Source organism: Oryctolagus cuniculus, chromosome 12, assembly GCF_964237555.1.
Source record: "Oryctolagus cuniculus chromosome 12, mOryCun1.1, whole genome shotgun sequence".
In the NCBI taxonomy this organism is placed as follows: Eukaryota; Metazoa; Chordata; class Mammalia; order Lagomorpha; family Leporidae; genus Oryctolagus; species Oryctolagus cuniculus.
In genome coordinates this window covers 12505141-12523063 of record NC_091443.1, presented here as the reverse complement: position 1 = coordinate 12523063, position 17923 = coordinate 12505141, and the positions used below count along the sequence as shown (strand labels likewise).

The window sequence follows — 17923 nt, the reverse complement described above, 5'->3', positions numbered from 1 at the left end:
CTGGCCCTGCAGTGATGAGGGGAAGGAATATTGATATTGCTGCCTGTGGTGTAAGAGCCAGAAGGAGGAGCAGGCTCAGAGTGGGGACTCGGGGTTGGTGGGTTTGCACAGAAAGACACAGTCCTGGCCCAGGCATTTGCTAAGAATCAGCCAAACCTGGGAGGGGCTGCCTCTTCCCAGTGAGGAAGCCCCATTTGCCAAAGTGCCAGAAACCCAGAATTAAGCAGACGTTGTTAATATCCCTCCTGGCCCAAAGTGTCGAGGTTAGAGGGGATGGTATCAGCAGGGGGCAAGTTCCGCACATTCTCTGATGGTGGGTGGGTGGCTGGGTGAGTTTGTGGGTAGATGGCTGGGTAGGTGGTTTCCAATCCATGTTTCTCTGGCACATAACGTTAAACATGGGAATTCCTATAAAACATTTCATTTTTACCTCAAAAAGAAGACTCACTGAGGTCAGTGTGTGTGTGTGTGTGTGTGTGTGTGTGAGAGAGAGAGAGAGAGAGAGAGAGAGAGAGAGCGCAACTGTGTGCACTCATAAAATGGACTGGCAGGAGAGGGACATGTTAGAACTAGGAGTATAGACGGGGCATTCTGGGTTAGCATGTTAAGCCATGAGAGAGATAATCAATCATTCAATCTCTCTCTCTCTCTCTCTCTTCCTCTCTCTTCCTCTCTCTGTCTCTGTCACTCTGCCATTCAAATAAATAAGTCTTGCTTTAAAGTAAAGAAGGAAAGAATTATCAGCATAGATTTCTCATTGTATGGTCTTCAACGCAATCTATTTGTAGTCAAAGATGCTTTTTCTTTCAGATGCCAAATACTTCATGTTTGGAAGTGCTGAGTAATGTCATGTTATGCAGGCCACATGTCCAGTACCCAAAATGCTTGGGCCCAGAAGTGTTTTTGGATCTGAGACAATTTTAGATCTTGGAATGTTTGCATATACATAATGAGCTATCTTGGTGATGGGACCCAAGTCTAAACACAAAATTCATTTGTGTTTCATAGATACCTTATGCACAAAGCCTGAAGGTGATTTTATACAATATTTTTAGGTCACCTGCTTTCTACCTGTGACCCATCACAAGGTCACATGTGGAATTTTCCACTTGTGGGGTCATGTGAGCACTCAAAAGGTTTTGAATTTTGGAGCATTTCTACATTTATGCTTTCACGTTAGGGCTGCTCAGCCTGTCCTTGTGAATCCCAGTATCCCTGAAGCCCCACTGTCATCTCATTGCTTGGAAGATAGGCACTGAGCTTGACAAGCCAGAGTGTGGAGAGCCGGACTGGCAGGCTCTGCAGCTTGGGGCAGCCTTGTGGGTGTCCGCCCAGCGGGTCCTAGGTGCACCTAGTGGCTCAGTTCTCTAACACCTGACGCCCATCGCCATTGGGCCCCTAAGGATGGGGGAGCCCCCTCTTCCTCAGACACAGAATGGTGTATTCCATTCATCTTTTTCCTAATGGCCTGTGTGGTTTGACTTCTCTTTCTGCTTTTGCTCAAAATACAACATAACACAATCTTATTGGTCTCAGAATTGTCGCTCCCCCTCTTCATGGAGGAACGACACTAAACCCTGCCTAGTCTTCATATCCGAGTCACGGCACCATTATGTCGCTCCCCGTCTTCGTGGGGGAACGACACAGGACCCTGCGCTGTTCTTTTGTCTGCTCGACCCTCCCCGGGTTTGCTGCTGGTTCTTCCCGGGTTGGCTACCGTCCCTTCCACCTCCGTGGAAGGGCAGTTCCCCCTGGCCACTTTCCCCACTTCCGCAGGGGAGCGGCACACCGCCGGCCGGCTCTCTCGGGGGCTGCACAGGTGTTCCTTCAGATAGATGTTCCTCTTAGATGTTCCTGGTGCATATTGTCTCTCTCCTCCTTTATAGTCCTCTTCCACCAATCCCAACTCGGCTGCCCACACGCCGAGTACGCTGCTCTCCTCCAATCAGGAGCAGGATCAGCTCCTGGAGGTCATCACTCAAGTTGGCAAGAGGCAGCTGCGTAGAAGCTGTTTTCTCCTCTCCCAGCGCCATATTGTGGGAGAGCAGATGCATAGAATAAGTCTTAATTCCAGTAACTTAGTCTAGTCCGAGTTGCTCCCAGTTGCTCCCCACAAGAATGAAATCAAAGCTGAATCAGAACCAGTTTGAAACACACTCTGTCTCTGCAACTTTCCATTCATTTTAGTGGCAAACAGCATGAAGTTTCTGATTTTTCACTTTGGGTCTAAAACTGACCTTCCACAGAGTCAAAATCTTTGCTTTTTCGCCTGTTATAATGAAGTTCCACTAATACCATCTCTGTCCACTGCTTTTGCAAGTGAGGACATGGAGTGCTCCTGGTCCAGAAGACGGTGCAGGCTGGGCTTTGCCATGGTGGCCATAGTGGGCCAGCCAGAGCACCTGTCCAGGTGTGCACCTCACCAGTGGCCAATGATGTAACCCAGGGAGCAGACTCAGGGACCTGCCACAGGGTTCAGACAATACTCACAATGCAAACACCGCTGACCATGATTTCCAGAGAAAAATAAGAGGTCTCCTGCTCAGAGAAGTCTATGATATTGCCAACGCTGGCTGCACCAAAAGAAAATTGGTTTTCATGTCATATATTTAAGATTTCTTGTATTATTTCTCTATTAGCCATTGAATGCAGGGCTTTAAAAAAAACAGGTATGCTTTTATAGCATTGAGAGAACAAATACACTGATACTTTTAGATGATCAGTTCCCTAACAAGGTAGACCCTGGCCCTATAGAGGATTTCTACATTGCATCTCTCCTTCCTGGTTGGAAAGGCCAAGAAGAGTTAAGACCACACAAGACCTTCATTCTGAGGGTGCTTTGATGTCCAGATAGAAGAGAAGCATGTGTGACAGCCTCATGTCTGCGTCCTGGGGATGTCTATTGTGATGCATTTATCACAACAACTTTGATCGATCACCTATCCTAAAATCTGAGCCACACAGCACTGTGGTACAGCAGGTTAAGCCACCACTTGTGACAACGGTGTCCTATAGCCAAGTGCTGGTTCAAGTCCTGCCTACTCTGCTTCCAATATAGCTTCCTGCTAATGCGCCTGGGAAGGCAACAGAAGGTGGTCCAAGTGCTTGTGTCCCTGACACCCATGTAGGAAACCAAGATGGAAAGCCTGGCTCCTGGCTTCAGCCTACCCCAGACATGGCTATTGCAGCTGTTCAGGGATTAAACCAACAAAGGAAAGATAGATCTCTCCCTTCCCTTTCTCTTTCTGTGGTGTTCTGCCTTTCAATAAATCTTAAAAAAAAGAACTCTGAGCACAGAAGAGAAAGACTAAAGAGGTTGCCTCTTGCTTTAAGCACATAAATACATCAAAACAGAGGACAAGCTTCCCTGAACCATTTGGTGCTGGGAGAGGACATCTCTGCTAACAAAAAGCAGGAGCTGGCATTGTGGCATAACAAGTAAAGCGTCCACCTGCAATGCCAGCATTCCATATGGGTGCAGGTTCATGTCCTGGCTGCTCCACTTCTAATCCAGCTCCCTGCTAATGGCCTGGGAAAAGCAGTGGAAGATGGCCCAAGTGTTTGGGCCCCTCCCACCCACACGGGAGACCCAGGTGAAGCTCCCAGCTCCTGGCTTCAGCCTGGCCCAGCCCTGGCTGTTGCAGCCATCTGTGGAATGAACCAGCAGGTGGAAGATCTCTCTCTCTTTCTCTCTCTCTCTCTCTCTTTCTCTCTCTCTCTTTCTCTCTCTCTCCCTCTCTCTCTCTGCCTCTCCCTCTCTGTAACTCCGCCTTTCAAACAAATAAATAAATCTTTTAAAAATATCTAAAGCAAGCCCGGTGCCCCCTGACCATGCTAGTGTGCATGCGTGCAGTGAACTTGCATCTCACTGCTTTCTAAGAGGCTAAGAGGTTCCACGGCTGTGAGTAAAGAAGCACCACACAGCAAGTGGTTGCAACATTGGTCCAGCAACAGGAGCAGCTGCAGGGTGGAAAAAGCTTATAGGACAGAAGGACTGGTGCAGGGAGAACATGGGTGTGGGGTGTGTGTGTGTGTATGTGTGCATGCATGTGTGTGCACATGTATATGTGTATATATTGTGTACTGTTTCTTGGGTATGTATGTATGCATATGGCATATACATTGTGTAGTGTGTACACATGCATCTATGTGTGTGTGCCTATGTGTAGTGTTTGTATAGAGTGTAATATATGCCATGAACATGTGTGTATCCATAGACATCCATGTGTGTAGTGCATTGTCTACTATATTTGCTTATGTGTGTATGTAAATATACATGTATATAAGTGTGTACTGCATGGTGTGTTTACATATATGTATATGCGAATTAGCATGTAGCATATATTGCCTAGTGTGTATATAGGCATGTGTGTGCCTGTGTATAATTCTGTGTACATGTGTGCATGTATTGTGTGTTATGTGCGTGCACTCGCATCTGTGTATGAGTATATATGTTGTATACATGTATGTGTGGTGTATGCATGGGAGGCATGTGTGCATGTGTTGTTGTGGGACCCACGTGTCCACCCATGTGTACATTGTGTATTATATGTGTTGTGTGTACATGCACATGTGTGTGTGCAATGTGTTTTTGCATGTCCTCACTGAGTCACACTCACACCCACTCAGTCCCTGTGGCTGTCTTCCCTTCTCCCCTCCAGAAAAGCGGCTTTCCCGGGGGATTTCCCACGCCAGCTCAGCCATCGTCTCCTTGGCCCGGTCCCACGTGGCGAGCGAGTGCAACAACGAGCAGTTCCCCCTGGAGATGCCAATCTACACATTCCAGCTGCCGGACCTGAGCGTGTACAGCGAGGACTTCAGGAGCTTCATCGAGCGCGACTTGATTGAGCAGGCAACCATGGTGGCTTTGGAGCAGGCAGGTGAGTGCTGCCCGCAGGCTCACTGTGCTCAGGTGCCTGGGAGCAGTGCGCTGGCCTGCCTCACTGGACAGGCAAGGGAGGGACACGCGCTCCCAGACCCTGGGCAGACATCAGGCAGGGTTCCAGATGCTCCCCCCAAACCTCCTGCTCCCCAGGCAGCCTGCGCTCTCACTCAGCACCGGCTGAACGGAATGGAGGGAGGCCGGTGAACAGGTGCCCACCCCACAGAGAGCTCTGTGCTGTTCGGCCTCGCTTCTCTCTCCCTTCCAACTCCTCCACGGGCTGCTAGCAAAGGATAAGAAAGACCGAGGCTGTAAAGGAATGTGGGAGACCCTTGTTCCTTCCTGTGGGCACGGGCAGGACTGCCCTGCACCTCTCTTTTCCCATCTGCAAAGGTGAGATGGCTGATGAGCACCTGCCAAACCCTTGTGAGTCCTAATGGCACGGCCTCACCTGGACCAGTTCCCTGCCTCCCAGCCTTGCTGGCCTCCAGGCTGAGAAAGCACAAAACCCAGCTTCAGTCTCCTCCCCTCCCCTTCCAGTTCCTTCCCTCCCCAGGGAGCAAGCCCACCTCCTCCTCACATGCAATGGTGGCCCCGTGAGATCATATTGCCTGCTGTCTTCACAGCTTCTTAGTGTGTGTAAGCGCTCTGTGAGGTTTGCACGGTGACAAACTTGCCTAACGATGCGTTTCTCAGAATGTGTCCCTGTCGTTAAGCAATGTGTGATTGTACCTATTTTACTCAAATATTTGCATTATAAATACTGCAAGGCTGGTCAGACACACTTGTACAAGACTCCATGGCCTTCTTCTCATGCCCATCATGCACCTGCCGGGGTGGGGAAGGGTCCCACCAGCAGCGTGGGCTCACAGCAGATGCGCAGTCCGTCCTCTGAGAACCTCTGTGCTCGCTGGTGCCAGGGAACGGGGCTTCCCAGGACTCAGCCTGCAGCCAGCTCCTCCACCTGCTGGCCTCTGTTCCACGGACCCGGCCTGGGGAGGTGCTGGCGGGGCTGAAGGGAAGCCTCTGGCTGAGCACCAGCGGAGAGAAGATGCTGTTCAGACATCTGAACAGGTGCTTACCTCAGCTCTTGGCCAAGACCCAGTGCAGATTGCCAAATACTTTTGAGTGTTTCAGAAGAAGACAGAGGGGACAGCTCTGTTGGTTGGTCTGACCCTGACGTTGGTGAGTGGACCATTGAAGGTCCTGGTAGGAGACAGGAGTGGCCAAAATGAGTGAGACGAGGGACTTGTGTAAAGGGGTGTCTGCTAGGGAATGGGAGGGTTTGAGGACACCAGTGGAGGGCAGTGCCACGCCTGGACCTAGCCCCTGCAGGGACAGTGCCAGCCTTGGTGCTGGCAGAGAGGCAAGGGAGGGAGAAGATGCCAGAGAAGGAAACCCTCTGACCACACCTCTCCTCACCATCCAGTCCCTGTTGCTGGCAGAGGGCAGAGAGCTCGCTGGCATGGCCCAGGCAGCTCACTCTCTGGGTGCAGAGCAGCGCGGAGAAGCATAAAACACAGTTCTTTGGACAAATGGGAACCATCCAGAAAGTGGATGAGTCAGCGTATTGGCCTGAGCTGAGCTCTGGGTATTCATATTTGGTTTCACGCCATTGCTCTGAGGGCTTTCCCTATCCGCCTGCTCCAAGAAGGCGGGCACAGGAGCGTGTGATCAAACGAAGGGACGGTAATTAGCGGGGCCTTATCTGTGTTGGGCAGCCTTCATGGTCAAGGCTTGAGCAGGACCCAGGGCAGCCTCCCAACAGTGTGCTTGGTTTTAGAACAGGGTGCGTGTCCCCAGTGCCTGTGCTGGGTCTCATGTTGTTACCCCGGCTGCAGCACAGCCAGCCACGGAAAACAAGCCAGTGACTGTCACCCGCAGCCAGCTAGCCTGGCTCACCTCAGTGCCATGGACTGAGTTGCAAACATGGAGCAGTGCCCCTGGATTAGCAGCAACCCAAACCACTCACTGTGGAGACTGGCTGCTTCAAAGATGTGCCCCGGGACTGGTTCACATAGGGTATTTTAAATGAAAGATTCACCATTCATAGAGAAGGAGGAAATTAGTGTGGGTTAAGAAGGAAGTGAGTTTCACTCGCTCTCTGTTGAATGCGACATCAGCTCAGACCTGGGTGAAGTGCGACACCGATGACATCTAATCACGCTGGGCCCTCTGATTCATTCATTTGAAGCCCTGATGAAGTTAAATGACATAGACCGACAGCTGCTCGTAAGTTTTAAATGCCTTTGATTGTAGTGTATTGTGATTGTTGTGCTATCTTAATATGAGTTATTATCATGAATCTCTTATTTGCCTAGTTTCTAAATGAAGTTTTACCATAGATCGGTGTGTGCAAGTGTAGGAGAAAGCAGTGTATGGGGCTCATACAGTCCAGTGTTGGGCACGTACTGGGCACACAGGAGACTACTATGTCACATGTTAATGTCTACCACTAATGTCTTACCTTCCAGACTAGCATTGTAAAAAAAATATTATCTGACTTTACCCAGTCTCGGTAAACACATTTAAAAACCCAGACTTGCAAGTTAAGGTGTTAAATTCCCGAACAGTCAGTATTTATATGCAGTGGACAAAAAACGGGAGTCCAGGAGTCAGCGGTCTCCCACGCCCCTCACCCTGAGCCACAGCAAGGGTGTGCGGGCACATATGTGTTCAGTCCTCAGGTGAACATCTGGGCTGAGAGGGAACACAAGCCGGACCCCAGCACACCTGCTCCGACCCTCTGAGCCCTTTGCTCAACTTTCAGGCAGGGGCTTAGGCTAGATCATCCCTCGGGCTCTGAGATGTGCTCAGACCCTGTTGGAGACCCCCAGCTGAGGTTAGGCAGGCCTCCCAAAGCCCCCAACCCCATCTGGGCAAACAGCCTGGCTGCTGGGGAGTGGGGGCAGCTCCTTGCCTCGCACGCGCTCCTCAGGCCTCTGCCGTTGCGGTCTGTGGAGGGTTAGCAAGCTCTGCTGAAACCGGCGATCCGTGGACACTGCTCAGGAACTCTGCGAGGACTGGAGTCCCCTTCCTGAAGTCCCTGTGCTTAGTGGTGTTAGGGATATGCTGGGGTTTCCTAAATATGTACTTATTTATTTGAAAGGCAGTGTTACACAGAGAGAGGGAGATCTTTCATCCACTGTTTACTCCCCCCAAATGTCTGCAACAGCCAGGGCTGAAGCCAAGAGCTTGGAACGCCATCCAGGTCTCCCTTGTGGGTGGCAGGGGCCCAAGCACAGGGGCGTCTTCTTCTGCTTCCCCAGGCACATTAGCAGGGAGCTGGATTGGAAGTGAAACAGCCAAGACTCAAACTGGCGCCTGCATGCTATGCCAGCGTCGCAGGTGGCGGCTTAACCAGCTGCGCCACAAAGCCAGCCCCTGAATAAACTGTTTATCCACAGTATTAAGCACCATGTATATGGGAGATTGAAATATAGATGTCTAAAAACTTAGTAAAAACTCCACTTGTTTAACAGCAAATTAAATCAGCTGTGCTTTGCAATAAATATCATCTCTGTCACAGGGCTGTGGGTGGAGTCATCCTCTTCCCTTGGGACTGTACAGCAAGCCAGGGATCCTGTGGCCAGAAAATTGACAGAAGACGGCCTTCCCTCAGTTAGCGCTGCAGACTTAGGGCTTGGCTCTGCTCTCCGGGGGCCCTGAGAGCAGAGGTGTACACTGTCTGCCCAGCTTCCAGGGCACGGGAGCAGCCCACCGATCTGTAAGGTCTCTAAGTCAAGCCACTGCCAACTGTGAACTCCTGTAGAACCCACAGATAGGGGAGACCAGTTCTCCCCAAGCCTTTCAACCCTGCAGGGATATCTCTATTCCTATCTCTAACCCTGGCAATCTCAGGGTCAACAGAAAGGCCCCATCCTCAGGACCTCCTGAGAGAGGAAGGAAAACACCTCTACCCCTTAGTGGCCACTCTGTCACTGGGGATCCATTAGCCTCTCTGTCAAGTGTCCCTGCTGCCCCTGCAGGTGAGGAGGCCCAGGGACCAGGGTCTCGAGGTCTGGGATGCAGGCCGTTGTGTTTGGTTGAGACAGCATGCTCAATGTGGTCACAGCCAAATGTGTACTCCAGTAATACTGCATAGACTGGAGACTGAAATGTAGATGCCAAGAAATACTCAGGGACTCCTTAGAGTTCCAGTGTTGAGTCTGCGTCCATGGGAGATGATTGGATGGCAGCAAATCTGCCAGGAATGCACAGATGGGGAGGAGGCTCGCAAGCTTCAGAGTTGGCCTGACCCTGGCTCGAGACCTGGATCAGTGGGGAGAGCTTGGCCACGTAGGCTGTCCTGCTCCAGGCTCGCTGCCTGGGGTAAAGGCTGCCAAGCCACACACACACACCTGTGCAGTGCTCCCCCCAATGCCCCATCCAGGTCTCTTCTCCAAAAAGAAAACACGCAACTCCACTCTTGTGGAGATCCAATTCCAGTGGAGAAGAGAGACGGTAACAAGTAGGTCACAAACACGAAGGCGGGCAGTGAAGGCTGCTGCGAGAAGCCAGGTCGGGGTACAAGGAGTTGGGGGTGGGGGGAAGCGGCAGCTGAGACATAGGCGTTCCTGGCACCGGGAGTGTGGCATGGCACCCTGCTTGGCATAATTGAGGAAAACCAGTGTTGCGCAAGCAGCTGAAGTGAGGGCTGCAGGATCAGGAAAGGTAGGCAGGGCAGTAGCCAAGAGAGTAGGCAGGAAAGGCAGCCGGGGCCTGGCCTTGGGCAGATGTGCAGCCCTCAGAGGTGGTGGCATGCTTTGATGCCCTTCGGATGAGTCTGGCTGCTGTGTCAAGAATGGACTATGGGGCAGCGCTATGGAGTAATGGGTAAAGCCACTGCCTGCAGTACCGGCATCCCATTTGGGCACCAGATCGAGTCCCAGCTGCTCCAGTTGTGATCCAGCTCTCTGCTATGGCCTCAAAAGCAGTAGGAGATGGCCCAATCCTTGGGCCCCTGCACCGTCATGGGAGACCTTGAAGAAGCTCCTGGCTCCTGGCTTCACTCGGTGCAACTCCAGCCATTGCAACCATCTGGGGAGTGGATGGAAGACCTCTCTCTCTCTCTCTCTCTCTCTCTCTGCCTCTGCCTCTGCTTCTCTGTAACTCTACCTTTCAAATAAATAAAATAAATCTTTAAAAAGAATGGAATATGGGTGGCAAAAGAAGATACAGGAAGAAGAGGGAGGAAGCAGTTGCTCTGGTCCAGTGGAGAGAGTGGTGGCCAGGGTTATGAGGGTCGCTATGGGAGTGATGGGAAATAGATGTGGGATGTCACTGAAGAATTAGATGGGGACTATGCAGAGAGAGACCCCAAGAACATTGCCCCTAACTTGTGGGTAGATAGTCATGCCAAGCGGAGGTGCACTCCTCCGGAAGAGGGGGCAGGCCTAGGGGTGAGGGCAGCAAGGAAGAGGCCGGTTCCATCAGGCAATGTCTGAGATCCTGGTGACACTTGTAAGGTGGCTGTGCAGTTGAACGTGTGAATGTGGGCTGGGGGTGTAAATGTGGGAGGAGGCAGTGTTGGGTGAAATCTATGGATGGAATGATCTCCCTGGGGGCCTCTCCTACCACCCCCCAACACAGCTGTGTGCAGCAAAGCTCTCCATCTGGAGTAGGGACAGAAAAGAGAAACCATCCAAGGTCCCCGGTAGGAGCCAGCAAAGATGGAGAGCGCACGGCCTGGGCGGCAGGGAGAACAGGGTGGATAGCAGCTCCGAAGCCTAGGGAAGAAGGTGTCTCAGGGAGGGAGACCGGTGGTGCCTGATGTGCCAGTAAGTCAGGGGACCTGCGCACTAGGGATTGCCCAGTGAATGTGACCACGGGGGCCCAGGTCCTCGGAGAAACAGAGGACTGGAGGCTGCACTGTGCTTGCCGCAGACGAGGGTCAGGAATGGGGTGCTGCAGTCTCTTTCCTTCAGCTGCTCTCACACCAGCCTGCCTTCTGTTTCGGGAGGTTTCCATGGGCCCCCTGTCTACCTGAGACCATGCCTTGGTGCGATGGAAGTGCCACACTGTACCAGTTGCCAGGCCAGTCTTATGATTCCCCCAGGTGCTTTAGAGCTCCCCCCACCTGTCAGTCATAGCAAAGTGGCCGCACAGAGGCCCTGGACAGACAGGCCTGGAAGTGTCGTGGTCCTCTGTGGGCTTGGAATGGCCTTGAGCAGACACAAGCGCGGAGCCCAGGGCAGGCTTGGGAGGCATGGAGGTCAAGGTTCGTGTCCAGCACTGCAGGGACCACAGCATGGTCCTTGTCAAGCCCTCCTCCAGAGGCCTCAGCGTCTCATCCAGGACCTAAAGCAGAAAGCTCTCATGAAGGTGAACATTGTGGGGAGCAACTGGGAGCAACTCGGACTAGACTAAGTTACTGGAATTAAGACTTATTCTATGCATCTGCTCTCCCACAATATGGCGCTGAGAAGGGAGAAGCAGCTTCTACACAGCTGCCTCCAGTTCAACCAATAAACTGTAGGACCTGCTCCTGATTGGAGGAGAGCAGCGTACTCAGCGTGTGGGTAGCAGAGTTGGGATTGGTGGAAGAGGACTATAAAGGAGGAGAGAGACAACATGCACCAGGAACATCTAAGGGGAACATCTATCTGAAGGAACCCCTGTGCAGCCCCCGAGAGAGCCGGCCGGCGGTGTGCCGCTCCCCTGCGGAAGTGGGGAAAGTGGCCAGGGGGAACCGCCCTTCCACGGAGGTGGAAGAGACGGCAGCCAACCCGGGAAGAACCAGCAGCAAACCCGGGGAGGGCCGAGCAGACGAAAGAACAGCGAAGGGTCCTGTGTCGTTCCTCCACGAAGACGGGGAGCGACAAACATGAGCTGAAGTCATCTACACAGCACTGAACACCAACATTGCACAAATGGGACCTTCATTCATTTGCAGATTTCCTTCCATAGAATGACATTTGCTTCTTTCTCATTTACATGTTGCTGTCCTTGCTATAAAGTGTACATACCAGTATAGTAGGCCGCCTTCTCAGGCATTATGGTTGTACGCTCATTTAGTAAACACATCTTGAGCACCGCCCGTGGGCCAGACACTATCATTTGGATCAAGAGGAGGAGCACCAGTCCCTGCTCCCAGGGGCCCCAGGGACATAAAGGGACAGAGTCCCTTTGCCCTGTATGGTAACCTAATCATGGGACGGACACTCCATCACAGTAGCAGGTCCACCCACACTCAAGGCGTGGGGGCGGGGAGGGGAGGTATACAGCCATATAACCTAGGAGGCAACAATCAGGTCCTCCCTAAGAGTCTGCCTACCACAAGTGTGGCGTCGTGACTTGCAGTATGAAAATTCTACTATGCTGAAAGATCTAGGGTGAGAAACTAAAGCTGAATATAATGCGGTCTTGTGCCATTTCAATCCATTTGGCTTGGCTTGGCGTCTTACAGTACAATGCAGTTAGAGGAAGAGCGTGCATCTGGGTTGAATTTTACTCTTGATGGTTTCAGATTTCAAACAGTATGTCTCTGAGCCCTCTGAGGAAATCCTATCCTTTAATTGGGCTCTCTTGACCATCTGAGCCATGGATATCGTCATCACATTGGGGTGGGGTGGGGTGGGAACAGCGTCACCATAGCTGTGCCTTTGCTAATAGCAGCCAACACATGTGCAGGGCCCGCAAGGTGCCGGGGCGTTGTGTGCCATTAATTACCTGCAGCCCTCCCATCGGCTGCAGTGAGTGCTCACGGGGTCTCCATGTGCAGGAATGAAGGAGAGACCCAGGGGAGCAGAAGGGTTCTGCGATGGCTCCCCAGCCTGTAAAACAGCAGAACGGGGTCAGAGCCCAGCTCTGGGTGCCCCCCGCCCTGCCACTGCCATGACTCCCTCAGTCCAGCCTCGAACCTTGAGCACACTCCACTTTCCCCTCCAGCTCCTTTCCGCTGGGCGGCCCATTCCAAATAGGAATCGCACGGTTGCCTGGTTTTCTTAAAAGCCTAGAGAAAATCTCCCAAGGAGCGCTCTGTGGGAGGCCCATTATGAAGCAAGCAGCAAAGTCAAGCAGCCAGGGGGCACAAAGACAGTGAAGGGGCCTTGGCTCAAGCGCCGGAGGTCACAGCCCCTGCTCTTCATGTTGAACACTCTTTGTAACACATGGTGACTGATCCCGAGGTCCTGCTGAAATAGAATCAGATCGTGTTAGTAAAATGTTTGAACAGGGCTGGTGTTGTAGCACACTGGCTTAAGCCTCTACCTGCATCCGGGCATCCCATATGAGCTCTGGTTCAAGTCCCAGCTGCCCTACTTGCTATCCAGCTCCCTGCTAATGCACCTGGGAAAGCCACAGCGGATGGCTCAAGTTCTTGGGCCCTGGCCACTCACATGGGAGACCTAGGTGTGCTCCTGGCTCCTGGTTTTGGCCTGACCAGCCCCAGCTGTTGCAGCCATTTGGGAAGTGAACCAGCCCGTGGAAGATTCTCTCTCTCTCTCTCTCTCTCTCTCTCTCTCTCTCTCTCTCCCCCTCTCCTCTCTCTCTCTCTTCTCTCTCTCTCCTCTCTCTCTCTCCCCTCTCCTCTCTTCTCTCTCTCCTCTCTCCCCTCTCTCTCTCCTCTCTCCTCTCTCCCTGTAACTCTGCCTTTCAAATAAATAATCTCTACCAGAAAAAAGAAAAAGACAACTACCTAGATGTATTGTGCTTGTGAGAGGACAGTCCACAGACCAGGGGACAGTGATCTGGGAGAAGCGTGCCTCACAGCAGCCAGAGCAGTTTATAAGCCACAAAGGAGGAAGTCTTTTGGCCTTCTTATAATTGGCTGTTTTGCATTAACATTCTTTTTTAGGGCAAATAGAGCTGTTTGAGCTGATTTGATTATAGCTGATGTGTGTAATTTCATTGAGCTGTGCTAACAAGGATGTAAAATTTATGTTTTGTGTTGCATTAATGATTAGAGTTAGCATTATGAAGAAATTGGGATAACTTTAGCTTTGCTGTGTGGTTATGGACTGTTGATATTGGGATGTGTCTGAACCATGGCCTCCATTTTTATTGCCCTCTATCAGCACCATAACATGAGTACATAGTGATAAATAGTATTGTTAGTGACTTAGGAGCATTACCCTGAAAGACAAGTTTGAAAGCAAATCATATGGTGATGAATGGCTGAACAGATCTCATCCGTCAAAAAGTCCATTAAGTCACTATTGTCTTATTACTCTCTTCTCATTTTTATTTTTGTTGGGGAAAATGCCAAAAATGATTCAGTGTACTAATCCAGGTTTTAGAAGTGTACAGAAAATGAAGAGGGTAACCTCAGGAAGGGTTAGGAAGCTAAATTTTTAGATAACCTGAAAGTGGTAAATAAAACCAACTGTGGTTCAGATCTGTGAGCAACCATTGAGTTGAGCAGTTGTAGATGGAAATAAGAAAAGTGTGGGGTTAAAGTACGTTTCAGTGGCAATATATATTCACAACTTTATGACTCAGGCTGTATTCGTAGACCTGGTTAGCACCCAAAGTGTCCCATAGGTATTTAAGGAATATTCTTTTGCATTTTATGGAAAAAATCATTTTGGAGAAATATTTGCAGATTGGGTTTTCTGGTCTTGTTGTGATAATCATGAGAACTAGACCAGCACCCTTTTCTTTAACCCTTATGGAAACTTAAAATACATACGAGAAAGGGTGCAGAGCGTTAAGTGTGAAAAAGAACATATCCCATCACAAGGACTCAGCTCAAGGAGACCGTCTTCTGACAGCACAGCCCCGTGTTGCCTTGTTTTGGAACTTTACATAAATGGAACCATGCATAGGTTAAGTTCTGATTCTTTTCTTAACATTAAGCTTCACTGATTCATCCATAGAGCCAAGTGTGATTATAGTTTCTTCTCATTGCTATGTAGTGTTTCAGTGAATGTGTGTACTACAGCTCATATATCCATTATCTTGTTGATGGACATTGGTGTCTTAGCTCAGATTTAAATAGCAAAATACCATAGACTGGGGAATTAAAGAAACCAATTTATTTTCTTACAGATCTGGGCTGGAAGTCCCAGGTCAATGTGCTGGTCAACTTGGTTCTTGATGAGGCTGTCCTTCCGGCTAATAGAAGGCTGCTTCCAGCTATGTCCTCATATGGCCCTTGGGATATGTCCATTTTTATTTTCCTTTAACAGCACTGTAATAGGAGTACACAGTAATAAATGGTAGCGTTGGTGACTAATGAGCATTTACTCCTAAAAGCAAATTTGAAAGCAAATCGTATGATGAATCTGGCTGAACAGATCTCATGCTACCAAAAAAAAAAAATCCATTAAGTCACTATTGTCTCATTACTGTCTTCTCATCTTTATTTTTGTTGGAGAATAAAAAAGCACCCACAAAGATTCAGTGTGTTAATCTAAGTGTTAAAACTGCATGACTTCAACGGCAAAAGGAAGACCTTTCTCTCTGTCTCTCTCTCTCACTGTCCACTCTGCCTGTCAAAAAAAAAAAAAAACTGTATGACTCTGCCTGTCAAAAAAAAAAAAAAAAAAACTGCATGAATGGGGGAGCCGGTGCCGTGGCTCACTTGGTTAATCCTCCACCTGCGGCACCAGCATCCCATATGAGCGCCGGGTTCTAGTCCCAGTTGCTCCTCTTCCAGTCCAGCTCTCTGCTGTGGCCCGGGAGGGCAGTAGAAGATGGCCCAAGTGCTTGGGCACCTGCACCCACATGGGAGACCAGGAGGAAGCACCTGGTTCCTGGCTTCAGATCAGTGCAGCGCTGGCCGTGGCGGCCATTTGAGGAGTTAACCAACAGAAGGAAGACCTTTCTCTCTGTCTCTCTCTCTCACTGTCTATAACTCTGTCCAAAAAAAAAAAAATGCATGAATGGGATGGGGTAAAAGTCTGAGAGTACTGTCTGTTTTCAGGACACTTGTAGGGAATCAGGGGGCCCAGTTAGTCCATAGCATCGGAGCTGTTTTCGATTTTTGATCAGTGTTGCTGTGAGCATTCTTGCACATGTTTAAAGTGAACACACAAATACATTTCTGAAGATAATAGACTTCAGAAGGGTCTTGCTGGAGCATGGGATTTACAAAGAAGTCAGCTTTATAACAGTTTTCCAAGGGGATGTGCCAGCTTTCTCTTCCACTCTTGACAGTTCTGGGGGCTCCATTTTGTGTTTGTTTTCTCGTGCTAGGCATTGTGATGAAAGTGTAGTGATGTTCACATTGTGATTTTAATGTTTATTCTCTGATGACTAATAAAACTCTTGTGGGGCGCGTTTTCTGTTTGTTTTTTTGCCCATTTTTATACAAGTCAATTTGATTAATTTATGGGAATTTCTTAAACATTCTAAAAATGGGTCATTTGTCAGAGGTACTGAAAATATCTTCACTCTCTCTGTTGGTTGCCCTTTCACCTTCTGAAGAGAATATCTTAATTAAAATATTCAATTTACCATTTTCCCCTCTTTGAGAGCTTCTGTTTGAGTTCAGGAACTCTGCCCATCCCGAGTTTCTAGTGATATTTTCCTGCCTTTCACATTTAACTCTCCAATCTACCTAAAAAATGTCTTCCTATATGATATGTGCTAGAAGTCTATTTCCTCATATATTTGTCAACCTGACCTGGTACCATTCATTGAAACCACCTTTTCTCTATCATGCTACAGTGTAACCTTTGAGATAAAACAGGTGACTATATGTGTGGGTCTGCTTCTGCTCTCTGCTGTGTTCCACTGGCTTATTTGTCCTTGGAACAAAATGATTATACTTTCACAAGTTTTATCCTACTCTGTGGCTCTCCAGATTTGTCTTCTTAACAATTGCCATCACTACGCTCAGCTTGTTTATTTCCATATAAATTAACCTACATAGAATATATGTAAAATAAGTCCACATAGATGTATCTTTAGGTTTGTTGGGATAGAATTGATCTTTGTATGTGAAGGCTTCCAATCCATGAACATAGTATGTTCCCTAATTTCTCTTATGAATAGTTTGTAGTTGTTATAGAAAAGGTCTTGAACACAAATCTTCACATTTATCTGGATGTATTTGAGGTCTTTTTTGATATTATAAACAATATATTTTTTTCAAGTGCCAACTGTAACTCAGAGAAATTCAGTTGATTTTTACTTATTGATCTTATATTCTGGGACCTTTCTAAATTAAGTTATAAATTGTAGTAGTTTGTATCTTTTTTTGGACACAATCTGTAAACTACAAATGATGAGAGTTTTATTTTTCTTTTCCAATCCCTGTGGATTTGTTTCTTTTCCTTGCCTGGTACACTGCAAAGTCCTCCAGTGAAAGTATTCATTGAAGAGGTAATAGCAGACATCCTTGACTAGTTTCTAATCTCAGAGGGAAACTTGCACTATTTTATCATTAAATATGATGTGAGCTGTAGGATTTTTGTAGATACGGTATTTCAGATTCAGGCAGTTACTTTCTATTCCTAGTTTGCTGAGTTTTTGTCTTCCATGAATGGTATTGACAGTCAGTAAATGTTTTTTATGCATCTATTGAAATGATACTATGATTTTCCTACATTTTTTCCTGTGTATTTGTAGATTATGTTCACTGATTCTCAACTGTTTAACCACATTTGCATTCCTGGAATAAACCCCATTTAGTCATAGTATTTTTCTGTATACCACAAAATCTGATTTGTTAGCATTTTGACTAGAATTTTGACATCTGTGTTCATAATAAATATTAGCCTTTAATTTTAATTTTCAGTAATATCCAGAGTAGGTGTTGTTTTCAGTATTATTCTGGACCCACGAAAGGAATTGTGATGGTTTTCCTCTGTTTATGTTCTATGGCAGAATTTTTATAGATCAGTGTTACATCTTCCTCAAATGATTAGAAAAGATTCACCACAAAGCATATGGTCACATGGTTATGTTTTTATGTTTTTAAGATAACAGATTCGATTCCTTTAAAATATTTTGGAATATTTATAATATTTATTTTATGTCATTTTGTAACATTTTCAATTAATTTATCTCCTTTGTCTACATTTAGTGTTGCTAGTTTTGATTGTCTGAAAGATTTGTAGGAATGGCCCCACTTCTTTTTTTTTTTTTTTTTTT

The 17923-nt window shown here is 48.4% G+C and overlaps 1 protein-coding gene across 1 annotated transcript in view; it reads left to right on the top strand.

The window, feature by feature from the left end:
* OTUD7A (OTU deubiquitinase 7A) overlaps window positions 1-17923 on the top strand; it is a gene marked incomplete in the record, with an annotated part of 157148 nt that overhangs the window by 84902 nt on the left and 54323 nt on the right. The window contains 1 exon segment of the mRNA XM_070053542.1: window positions 4662-4880. Within this exon segment, the coding sequence (XP_069909643.1) occupies window positions 4766-4880 (115 nt within the window).